The 13,264-nt window shown below is 46.4% G+C and overlaps 1 protein-coding gene across 9 annotated transcripts in view; it reads right to left on the reverse strand.

Moving 5' to 3' along the window:
- LOC111856674 (low-density lipoprotein receptor-related protein 1B-like) overlaps positions 1–13,264 on the reverse strand; it is a 276,774-nt gene that overhangs the window by 28,119 nt on the left and 235,391 nt on the right. For all 9 annotated transcript variants that reach the window (XR_011993593.1, XM_072717420.1, XM_023836816.2 and 6 more), the window contains 4 exons: positions 5,704–5,820; positions 3,285–3,391; positions 2,052–2,184; positions 16–122 (listed from right to left, as the gene is read on the reverse strand). Coding sequence is in view for 8 of the 9 variants with exons in the window: in XM_072717420.1 (XP_072573521.1) it covers positions 16–122; positions 2,052–2,184; positions 3,285–3,391; positions 5,704–5,820 (464 nt within the window). In the remaining variant the exon portion in view is untranslated. The remainder of the gene's footprint in view (positions 1–15; positions 123–2,051; positions 2,185–3,284; positions 3,392–5,703; positions 5,821–13,264) is intronic.

Raw genomic sequence — 13,264 nt, forward strand, 5'->3', positions numbered from 1 at the left:
CGGAGTGGGGCAGACCTCGTCAGAGCCATCAGCGCAGTCGTCGTGTCCATCGCATCGCAGGCTGGCCGACACGCAGCCTCCACTGACACAGCTGTACTCATTCAGCGAGCAGGAGGGGGCATCTAGGGAAGGTAAGAGAAACACAAACATAGGTCAAAGGTCAGGCTCCTCCTTCTTACAGTCTCATCCCATTCCAGGTCTTGGTGTTTCAATGAAGCACGTTTACGGACAGCGGGACACCAGGGCTCTTCCTGGGACTAGCACGGAACCCCATCTGGACGTGTGTCCAAATTTCCATACACCCTTTTCCCTGTGGTGGAAGTCTCAGTGTGTCTCAGTCAAACAGCCAGCCATGATGAGGCCAGCGTATCTCTGCGGCCCCAGTCGGCTACGGTGTGAGGTCACTGTATTACCAAGGTCCTAGCCGGCTACAGTGTGAGGCCAGTGTATCTCCGAGTCTCCAGCTAGCTATAATGTGAGGTCAGTGTGTCTCCGAGTCTCCAGCCAGCTACACTGTGAGATCAGCATATCTCCAAGGCCCCAGCCAGCTATGGTGAAAGGCCAGTGTATCTCCGAGTCTCCAGCCAGCAATAGCATGAGGTCAGTGTATCTCTGGGGTTCCAGCCGGCTACAGTGTGAGGCCAGCATATCTCTAAGACCCCATCCAGTTATGGAGTGAGGCCAATCCGGAGGATTCAGGCTCCGCAGGATTTTGCCAAAGCATACCGGCCTTGTAAGCTTCACGTCTCTGACCGCTCTCCGTCTCCTCTCTACATACCTGGCTCCACAGCTGCATTGTGGCAATGGCGGTGGTCATGTGACCACCAGGGAACAGTGACATCATGTACAGGGGCTTCTGTCAGCTAACACATATGTACTTTGTGAACAATCGCTGAGCATGCATCCTGCTTCAGCTGAAAATAATTCTGTTTCCAAGCGTAAGCCTGGGGATGTTTTTTTAGCACAGCACAAACACATGTCCGACACAGAGATCAGCTAGGTGCCTGAAGCCTTTGAGCTCGCTGCTGTCTGTAGATCCACACCCTGCTGCCAAGGATCTTTTTCCGATCAGCTGACAATGGGCCAGCAACGGGGGAGCATCTACGGACAGGCATTCAAACTCCGGAACTTTCTGCAGAGGGGCCATTTGGCAGTTTTGCTGGCTGGAGCCCTCATTAACGGGCAGGTCATGGTCCTGATTTGATTTATGGAGATTTTTTCCATTCCATTAAAGGCAGCGTGTGAGAGAAGTGCATCCTTTGGCACTTAAGCTTTTAACCGAACCTTCCTGCCTTAATTAGAATAACTCACTGTCCTCGGGAACCTTCAGTTTAGTGTGGAGAGAGACAGAGACAGAGCCAGAATTCTGTACATAATCTCTGCTCCTGCTTTAGGGGGAGAGGGGGCCTGTTTCCCAACCAAAGGAATTATTATGTGATACTTTAGTAGTGCTGTGGAAAAGACTACGGAGTTATATTCATTACTGTGATATTTGACTGTAAGATTAGCCTGAGCATAGAGCTGTAACAACAATCCAATTTGCTCCGACTGGCTGATTATATCCACTGCAGGAATAAAACAGAGACATTAAAATAAAGTTATTGGGCTGAACAGCTATCATTAAGACGGCAGGTGAGGTGTCAGCTTCGTCTCACAGGACAGTACAGCATGTCTTACAAACAGGATTAACGGCACGAAAGCTTTGTTATAAAAAAACCCATAAGCATTAAAAATGAGGTATTAGGACAGAAGGGGCATGGTTTTTAAGGACGGGCAGGTTATGGGTTTCCTAGGGCCATGTGAACCAGCTGTTTGAGGTAAGCCATGTGACACAGTCCCCCCCCCCAAAAAAAAATACACATATTTCTCACCCCAACCCCAAAACATGCACACCCCTGCCAACTGTGATGGTAGAGGACAATCCTGTGCTTAAAAGTCAGCAATGTGCAGTGTCCCACAATATTGTGAGACACTGGGTCCCATGCTGTGAGCTTTATTTACACCGCTGGTTACAAGCTAGCCTGGGGTGGCCTGGGGGGGGGCAGCCTTACCGAGGCCCTGGCAGTCGGCCTCATCCTCGCCAGTCTTGCAGTCCTCCTGACCGTCACAGAGCCACTTGAGGGAGATGCACAGGTTGTTCAGGCACTGGAACTGGTCTGCAGAACAGCGGGTCTCGCAGTCCTTCTGCAGACGGACCGGGGGGGTGGGGGGGGTATCAGGGTCACATTGACAGGTAGACAGGCGGTCAGGCTCAGGAACTTGCGTCGGTTACTGTGAGAGTAATAACCAAACAGCCCTTTTTAAAGGGCCATATCTCAGAGTCAGCTAATGACCCCCAGTGCCATTCCCTCCTGCTCATTTACTCCATGATCACGGCGAATGGTGGGGAAAATGCTTGTCTGTCTTGGTTGCCCATTGGCAGGCCCACGAAACAGACTTCATGGTGGCTGGGGGGCAGGGAGGGAGGCTGCCGCCTCCACTGAGCAATAACACAGGAAGCTGTCACGGCACCACAGCCACAGAGATTACTCACAGCAGAATCAGAGAGAGCACACAGACCAAAGAAGCTGCAGGGTCTTTAAGGAGCATTCTGGAGCATTGCCCGCCTATTAGGTATCATATTACACATAGGCGCGTCGGCCTTCTCAGGACAGAGAGAGATTTACTCACTCCCCTTCACGCTTGGTTTTTAAACCTTGGGAATGAGGAACTATCAGGCCATTGTGCCAAATTGCAGACTGAAAGCAATGGGGGCTGGTCCTGCCTTAGATGGACATTAAGACTATGAGTGTTTATTTCCCCACATTCAGGAAGGATGAAACAAATAGTGCTGAGATTTTATCGAAGAAAAGCAGCATCAGCGAGAGGGTCAGGGGGCTGTATGCTCACAAGCACCACATGCAGAATGGAGTTCAGGACCACGGACAGCACCCTGCCTGAGGCCTGAACAGTATGAGGTACAGAAAGCTGAAAACAAAACCTGCTCCATGTGACTAACTCCCAGTGACAGGAACACTGCTGCATTTTGTTTGGTAAACTATAACTGGTGACTGTCCATCTTTTTGCTGAGTCTTCAGGAATGCTGTGCCTGCTTAATCATTTTGTGAAATCCTGTAAAACAGTCTAAAAATGTGGATGATGTCTAGCTGAATGGTCAGCAGGAGGTGATATTTTGGACATTAAACAGCTGATTTTGGCACCCAACTTTGGTTTGTACTGGTCCCACACAGTGGGCTTTCCACCTATGGGGACATCTGGATAAACTCAAGACCATGATCACTCACCTCGTCGGAGCTGTCGATGCAATCGTAGTCCCCGTCACAGCGGAAGCGTGAGGAGATGCATTCTCCATTGGAGCAGACAAAGTCCTTCGAGCTGCAGGTCACTGGCTCTGCGTTGTTCGGGACAGAATAGAGGGCCTGAGACTGCAAAATAGCGGAACATCCTGCGTGCCCGATGGCGTGCTGCGGTTCTCTAAGCGCATTACCGAACAGCACAGGCACCAGGATGGCCAGATAATCTACCACCGCATATTCACTCGTGTGTCTAACAGGATTGTGATCATGCCGCATTGATAAGCCTGCCTAATTGGTTGCAGACGCCTCGGGCACCTGGCAGGAGGTGCTGTCACGGCCAAAGGAGATGTGGTGGAGTCATTCACTCCAAATAGTGGACCCTATCAGAACAGATGATAAGACTGCTAGGGTGTGGTCGTGGCCTTGCTCCCTTGGCTGCTGTAAGACCAGCAGGAAGTTGGTATGGCTTTGGTTCTACTTATCGTAATAAAACCACCAGGTTCTCCCTACTGTGATAGGACCACCAAGAAGTGGGGGTGGCTTTGGTTCTCCCTACTGTGATAGGACTACCAGGAAGTGGGCATGGTTTTAGTTTTCCTTATTGTAATAGGACCACCAGGAAGTGGGTGTGGTTTGGTTCTCCCTACTGTGATAGGACTACCAGGAAGTGGGAGTGGTTTTAGTTTTCCTTATTGTAATAGGACCACCAAGAAGTGGGTACGGTTTTGGTCTTCCTGGCTGCAGGAAAACCATCAGGAAGTGGGTGTGGTTTGGTTCTCCCTACTGTGATAGGACTACCAGGAAGTGGGCGTGGTTTTAGTTTTCCGTACTGTAATAGGACCACCAGGAAGTGGGTACAGTTTTGGTCTTCCTGGCTGCAGGAAAACCACCAGGAAGTGGGTGTGGTTTGGTTCTCCCTACTGTGATAGGACTACCAGGAAGTGGGCGTGGTTTTAGTTTTCCTTACTGTAATAGGACCACCAGAAAGTGGGTATGGTTTTGGTCTTCCTGGCTGCAGGAAAACCACCAAGAAGTGGGTGTGGTTTGGTTCTACCTACTGTAATAGGACTACCAGGAAATGGGCGTGGTTTTAGTTCTCCTGGCTGCAGGAAAACCACCAGGAAGTGGGTGTGGCTTTGGTTCTCCTTACTGTAATAGGACCACCAAGAAGTGGGGGTGGCTTTGGTTCTCCTTACTGTAATAGGACTACCAGGAAGTGGGTGTGGCTTTGGTTCTCCTTACTGTAATAGGACCACCAGGAAATGGGGGTGACTTTTCTCTTCATGCTTCTAAGTGAATGTGGCTGCCTTTGTTCTGCTATACCTGCTACCTGTTTTCATGTTCGTGTGCTACAGTATATTGAGCATTTGGTGAATTTTCAAGAACTAGCTCTCAGTTTAGGGGAGCGTTTTCCCACCTTGATGAAACGAGGGGCCCGGCCCACTAGGGTGACCACTCTGAGCTTGCAATGACAAATACAAAGGGAAGTAATGCCCACCCTCGTTTACCCCCGTCAGCTAGGTTGAGAGTAAAGAATGATTATTGCTGAGTGAAAAGAAGAAATGGTGTAGAGTACAGCCCTATTGCAGCCCAAGTATGATGTGCTCTAAGATCTAGACATCTGGAAAGAGATCCGGGCAGAGGGAGAGAGATCAGGGCAGACGGAGAGAGATCAGGGCAGATGGAGAGAGATCAGGGCAGACGGAGAGAGATCCGGGCAGAGGGAGAGAGATCAGGGCAGACGGAGAGAGATCAGGGCAGACGGAGAGGGATCAGGGCAGATGGAGAGAGATCCGGGCAGAGGGAGAGAGATCAGGGCAGAGGGAGAGAGATCAGGGCAGACGGAGAGAGATCAGGGCAGACGGAGAGAGATCAGGGCAGACGAAGAGAGATACAAACGTCGATTTAAAAAATTGTCATATCTCCATGTTTGTGGGGAGCACTGAAAGTGAATATGTACCTGAACAGATGGAGAAAAGCCAAACAACAGCAAAGATAAACCCACAGGCCTACAAGATCTGCAACATGCTGTGCTGTCTACCAGTGTTTCAGAACCATTGAATACATATTTGCTCATTAAAATGGTACAGCTACCACCTCGGTTTCCTGCCGTAATCGTCCTTTTGATTTGAAGTAATGTAACCAATCAGGTGGAAATCAGGATATTTAAATGTAATTAGATGTTCGGCTAGGTGAATGGGGCCCCAGCAAGCTGAAATAGCCCATGAGGTCTTGGGCCAGACAGCTCTCTGAAGGGGAGGAGCTTCGGCTTAATGGGCCCCCCGCTTGGGACACACAGAACACCATTAACTACAGCAAGTCGGGGGTTTGTGGGAACACAGAAATGCAGCATAAAGGTAGGCAAGAAGTTGTCACAGCAGCGGCGGGGGCAGGGACGGGCTCTTACTGCAGTTCTGCTCGTCAGAGCTGTCGCCGCAGTCATTCTGAGTGTCACACCTCCAGTGGTCCGGGATGCAGTTGTTGTTCTTGCAGCGGAATTCATGGGGCCCACACGTTTTCTCATCTTGTCAGAAACAAGAACAAACAAACATACAAAGAAAAACACATAAATATTAATGTCCCACAGTAGCGCCGCCATGCATAATCGCCATCGTCTCATTGCCGGGTTTGAAACCGAGGGGAGAATAAAGCAGTCATTGACAGGTACCTGCAAGCAAGCACGCGATGCAACAAATACTCCAAAAACTATGCGATCCAGCTGTAAATAAGGCAGGGCCATACCACAGATGCATCAGTAGCACCCTGATGGCCACTCTCTGAAGTGCAGTCCTCCTGTGGAGTACCCTGAAGTGGGAGGTGTGTTCCCATCAATGCTAACATACCAAATAAAGATGCTAAGGTTTTAACTTTAATAACAGGCTCCATCGGCTCCTTCGTGCCTTAAGGACCCTATTTCCACTTATCCAGTGCAGAAGCCAATTCCCGGAAGCGAAGGGCACAGGACAGGAGACACCCGGGACAGAAATTTGCTTCATTGCAGAAATACACACACGCACATGGGAAATTGAAACCAGAATGCCCAGGGGAGAGCCATGGGGGAACGTCGCACCTCCTCACGCAAAGCTGAGGCGGGAATCATACCCCCAGCCCTGACACCACAGTTCTCCCCACTGTGCGATGAGTTTATACACCATGTATTTATATAAACTGATATACTGAGGGCTTCTTTAATTCAGCTTATATAAGTAAGCCCGGCAAACCCCTCTCTCCTGCATTATTCATCCTTATCTGTATTCGATGTGTATGTTTGGTTTCCTAATGCTGTAAACCAACATTGAAATTTAACCTGAATTCACTATTAGAGGGCCTAATCCATCTATCAGAACAGGGGATAAATATATAATACATTATTAATCTCCACATCACTGTGCCATGTCTGAGTGCTAATTCGTAGTCTTAATTCAAAATTAACCCAATTTCGATGTGATTCTGGGCTGCACGGAAATATTAAGTTTTCGTCTCCCTAGAGGTCCGTGGCTCCACTGACTCTGAAGAGCCAGTCAGGTAGCATGGAGTTATTCAACTCTCTGGGGGGGGGGGGCTTGCAAAACCACACAAGTCTATGAAAATGACCTAGAAGCATCTACACATAAACAACCCCGAACTAGCATCTTAACTGTCTGAGAGAGACATCTCACTCCTTCTCAGTTTAAGTATGCAGGGGCGGGTTTGTTGTTTCTGGGGCCTGACTCAAAGTCACTTTGGGGCCCCCACCCCCTAGTGTAGTGCATGTCTGCAGCCAACAGGGGGCCCGCAAACCTCAGAGTACCACGCACATGCGTGTTTGTGCAAATAGCTCTGGCTGCAGACCTCGCCTGTTAGTAAACCTGTCTGAGAGTAAGAAAATGACGTAAATGTCAAGCACAGAAGTCTTGTGTTAGTGCAGCTTTTATGAATACAGTGTTAAACTAAACAAAACACTACAGAGCACATCCACGGATTTATTTTGAGGTGCAAATGAAATCCCCCGTGGAGTAATTTATGTCTGATGATATCAGTATTATGTTTATTTTGCTTGATTCATTGCTGTCTAATATTAAGTTTTCTTTGCATTTAACTATGCATAATACATAGTGAATAAGAAAATAATCGCTTCATAGTAGTCCTACTTACGTCGTTCCCATTGTCTACCATAAATGTGTCTATCGTGCATTCAAGTCTTAAAGATCACACATTGAAATGTTTTGACAATGACGGCCGAATGTGTGATGACTGATTATTTTGTCTTTCATTCATACTGTATGGATGCACAAATAAATATGGAAGGCAGGATTTCTGCCAGCACAGAAACCTTGTGAGATCTGTTGCAAATATTCATTCAAACCTATTTCCCCTTTGTCCACCAACACTATTCAAACCCGCACCTGCACCTTCCAACTATGAAGCTTGTGCAATGATATTTTAACAATTAATAATACCAACACCAAGAATATTATTTTCCCACTTGTACCTACCCTGTACTCTTGTACACATGTAGTTTTAATAATTAATAAACAAATATTAATGAAACAAATTTTTCACTGGTAAACCTGCAACAACTGGTATAATTGCATTTAAATGAGCCATAACAATATGCATGCATGTTAATTAATACAGTATCTATAAACCAAATTTGTTAATGGAACTGTTTTTAAAGATGTTTCATATGCAGTGATCATGTTTAGCGAACATGTTTTTTGTTATAAATAGTCCTTAACTCGCGAAAATGTTTTTAAACAAGATCATAGATAGTGATTATTTTAAAACAAAGGTGATTAATGAAGTCCTTCACTGCTGAAATCGTTTTACATTTCACTGGATGTAAAATACGTAATTGTTAGCAGGGAGAAAAGGCTTTTAAAACAATATAGGCAGCAGAATAGTCTTAGCAAAACCTTTACATCAAAATACAAAATCCACAATTCCAAGCGTGAGATACGCATCATTTCCTTACCCTCAGACAAGATTTACTGCCAGAGAAGGTTTGCTCACAGGTAAGATCTGCAGCCAGACCTTTCTCTGTTTGAGTGGTGGTAAACACTGCATTTGTCAGTGCGACTAACCACACTGTTGCGTGTCCTTGTCATGGTCACACATGTGTGCTGTGACCTTAGCGTGTTTGCAGGTGGTCAAGGCCAATTAGCATAGCAAACGAGATGCGGCACAGAAAAGTCAATCAAAGACCTAAAAATCGCTTTAAGCAGATGGGATCAGGCACGAGTATCGCGTCAAATCGATGGTAGTGAAATGCTGCAGGCGATGACCTTACAAACCAGCCGTAGCTAGAATATAAAATAAACTTTCATTTACATATCGAGCTAAATCGACCGTTTAATTTGAAACAAAGGCACGACACCCAAGCTCTCCGTGTGCTGAGCGCGTCCTGGAAGACACTCGGCAGAAAACATCCTGAGTCAGGAGTTTGTCGCGTCAGATTCGATTTGCTAAGTTTCGCTAAATGTCATGTCATGTCAAAAGGCCGACCTGATTAAAAGAAAAACCTCAAGATCTCACAGCAGTTGCCTGGCCTGCTGGCTGCAGGAAGGCCTCTCCCCAAACCCAATTAGGTCTCCACTAAAGAGAGCTCTGAGAGAACACCTTCCTTCGTGAGTCATTCCAGCTGGGAGGCTCTGTCTGACATTTCTGAACAGCTACACTGTTGCATGCCAACAAATTTAGAAAAAAAGGACATTATGAAATTTCTCTGTGCTTTAACTACTGAAGTTTTACACTTCGGACCGGAGAGTGGACAGAACATCCCCATATCACTAAAGCATTTGCAGCATACGCCCATTAAACATGCATCTGTAACGTGCTGCCAGCCCTGCATCGTGTTTAATACGCTCCGATATGTCCAGTTTTAAATTAGGCACCATCAGGAAGAGATTCCCAGTTATAATAAATGTTACATTTCACAGAATGAAGTAAGAGAATGCCTGACTTACTTTTTCGTGGCTGAAGTCCCGCCTGGAACCTGCTAGGGTGTCCTGGAAAATGACCATCTTAATGAAGTGCACACAGTTCTGCGTGGGGCTATTAAGGATTACTGAGAAAAGCAGGCAAGGCAGAAACTGGGCTTTTACGAGCCACGGGGGGCAGGATCACCGTGAGCTCTGTCAGTCAGTGGCTGCTTTAACCCAATGGAACGCAGCCCTGAAAAGCCTGTTTTTCTTCCTAGATAACAGAACAATCTGGGATTTCAGTATCGTCTAGGATAGTTTTCTCATTCTTTCTCACGGTACTTTCCGATTGGTGGCGACCAGTTGACACTGCCATTTTGGGGGGGTGAGGGTAAAAGCTCCATCCTATGACATCCCAAGTGTAACAACCGCTACTCGGTTAGCTGTGAGAGAATATAGTAATCAGAAAACGATCTGTGCTTGGGTGGGGGCAGGGGGTGGTTAATGCTCTTTAATCCTCGACTGACGGACACTCTGGGAGCACAGACTCGAATGACAGCTCCATGAAGCATGCGACTGTCGTCAAGATGTGAGCCCAAATCAATGAGGTTGCAGAGGGGAGGCCCTGTCAGTCCGGAAGAGGGATGCTGGCTCTGCAGACACATGGAGCTTTACATTTCACACCCAGTACAGGCATTTGCACCTTTACACTCAGTGCAGGGATATGCACCTCAATACTCTACACTCAGTACAGGGATATGCACCTTTACACTCTACACGCACGCAGTACAGGGATATGCACCTTTACACTCAGTACAGGGATATGCACCTCAATACTCTACATTCAGTACAGGGATATGCACCTTTACATTCTACACGCAGTACAGTGATATGCACTTTTACACTCTACACGCAGTACAGTGATATGCACCTTTACACTCTACACACAGTACAGGGATATGCACCTTTACACTCTACACGCACGCAGTACAGGGATATGCACCTTTACACTCAGTACAGGGATATACACCTCAATACTCTACACTCAGTACAGGGATATGCACCTCTACACTCTACACGCAGTACAGTGATATGAACTTTTACTCTACACGCACGCAGTACAGGGATATGCACCTTTACACTCAGTACAGGGATATGCACCTCAATACTCTACACTCAGTACAGGGATATGCACCTTTACACTCTACACGCAGTACAGTGATATGCACTTTTACACTCTACACGCAGTACAGTGATATGCACCTCTACACTCTACACGCAGTACAGTGATATGCACCTTTACACTCTACAGGCACGCAGTACAGGGATATGCACCTTTACACTCAGTACAGGGATATGCACCTCAATACTCTACACTTAGTACAGGGATATGCACCTTTACACTCTACACGCAGTACAGTGATATGCACCTTTACACTCTACACTCAGTACAGGGATATGCACCTCTACACGCTACACTCAGTACAGGCATATGCACCTCTACACTCTACACTCAGTACAGGGATATGCACCTCAACACTCTACACTCAGTACAGGGATATGCACCTCAACACTCTACACTCAGTACAGGAATATGCACCTCAACATGCTACACTCAGTACAGGGATATGTACCTCAACACTCTACACTCAGTACAGGGATATGCACCTTTACACTCTACACTCAGTACAGGGATATGCACCTCAACCCTCTACACTCAGTACAGGCATATGCACCTTTACACTCTACACTCAGTACAGGAATATGCACCTCAACATGCTACACTCAGTACAGGGATATGCACCTCAACACTCTACACTCAGTACAGGAATATGCACCTCAACATGCTACACTCAGTACAGGGATATGTACCTCAACACTCTACACTCAGTACAGGGATATGCACCTTTACACTCTACACTCAGTACAGGGATATGCACCTCAACCCTCTACACTCAGTACAGGAATATGCACCTCTACACTCTACACTCAGTACAGGGATATGCACCTTTACACTCTACACTCAGTACAGGGATATGCACCTCAACCCTCTACACTCAGTACAGGAATATGCACCTCTACACTCTACACTCAGTACAGGGATATGCACCTCAACACTCTACACTCAGTACAGGGATATGCACCTTTACACTCTACACTCAGAACAGGCATATGCACCTCTACACTCTACACTCAGTACAGGAATATGCACCTCTACACTCTACACTCAGTACAGGGATATGCACCTCAACACTCTACACTCAGTACAGGGATATGCACCTCAACACTCTACACTCAGTACAGGAATATGCACCTCAACATGCTACACTCAGTACAGGGATATGTACCTCAACACTCTACACTCAGTACAGGGATATGCACCTTTACACTCTACAGGCACGCAGTACAGGGATATGCACCTTTACACTCTACACTCAGTACAGGGATATGCACCTCAACACTCTACACTCAGTACAGGGATATGCACCTCAACACTCTACACTCAGTACAGGGATATGCACCTTTACACTCTACACTCAGTACAGGGATATGCACCTCAACACTCTACACTCAGTACAGGGATATGCACCTTTACACTCTACACGCAGTACAGGGATATGCACCTCAACACTCTACACTCAGTACAGGGATATGCACCTTTACACTCTACACTCAGTACAGGGATATGCACCTCAACCCTCTACACTCAGTACAGGGATATGCACCTTTACACTCTACACTCAGTACAGGGATATGCACCTCAACACTCTACACTCAGTACAGGGATATGCACCTCAACACTCTACACTCAGTACAGGGATATGCACCTCAACACTCTACACTCAGTACAGGGATATGCACCTTTACACTCTACACTCAGTACAGGGATATGCACCTCAACACTCTACACTCAGTACAGGGATATGCACCTTTACACTCTACACGCAGTACAGGGATATGCACCTCAACCCTCTACACTCAGTACAGGGATATGCACCTTTACACTCTACACGCAGTACAGGGATATGCACCTCAACACTCTACACTCAGTACAGGGATATGCACCTTTACACTCTACACTCAGTACAGGGATATGCACCTTTACACTCTACACGCAGTACAGGGATATGCACCTCAACACTCTACACTCAGTACAGGGATATGCACCTTTACACTCTACACGTAGTACAGTGATATGCACCTTTACACTCTACACTCAGTACAGGGATATGCACCTCAACACTCTACACTCAGTACAGGGATATGCACCTTTACACTCTACACGCAGTACAGTGATATGCACCTTTACACTCTACACACAGCACAGACACACTGGTATGTACACTCTTGTGCAATACAGGAACACTCTACACAAAGAATCAGTTATATATTTTCATACACAGTTCCTAATGAACACAAATTCTCCACAGAAAGTCATTGACACCCATGGCTAATAAAATCACTTCTAAAATGACTATACTGGGTTGCCTACTTAAGTACATGATCATTCATTATTCCTAAATCAGTATTATACAAGACTGTCGTCCCTGACCCATTAACTATCATTACCTCCCCTTACACTCCATTTCAGTGATTATTATCAACAACAACCCTTATTAGAAGCTACTAACAAAAAAAATGTCATTCAATAATAACTTGCTATGATACACTGCTCATTTATTAGATTTTTTATGGCACTTCATTTTTTGCAAGCTTCATTTCTGAATATTAAATAATTTCGACAAAGGATTAACTTTAATAACGTTAATGACTGTTTCAAGTTCCAGTCTCTCTCCTGCTGGTAAATTAGGAAACCTTGCAGATTCTGTTAAACCGCTCCTCTGTGCACACGTGCCATGTGTCAAAAACAAGATCTATATTTAACCCAAATGGAGCCTCTCAGTCCCCAGGCTCAGAAAACTCTGGGGCTATCAAATGCAAGTCACCCTTGTTCACATTCATGTACATCTTTACTCATTTAACAAATGCTTTCATCCATAGTGATGTACATAATTCAGAATGCAGGGTCAGAGAGCCCTTGGAGCAATTTGGGCTTAAGGGCTCAGG

The sequence above is a fragment of the Paramormyrops kingsleyae genome, chromosome 1 (assembly GCF_048594095.1).
Source record: "Paramormyrops kingsleyae isolate MSU_618 chromosome 1, PKINGS_0.4, whole genome shotgun sequence".
NCBI classification, from domain to species: Eukaryota; Metazoa; Chordata; class Actinopteri; order Osteoglossiformes; family Mormyridae; genus Paramormyrops; species Paramormyrops kingsleyae.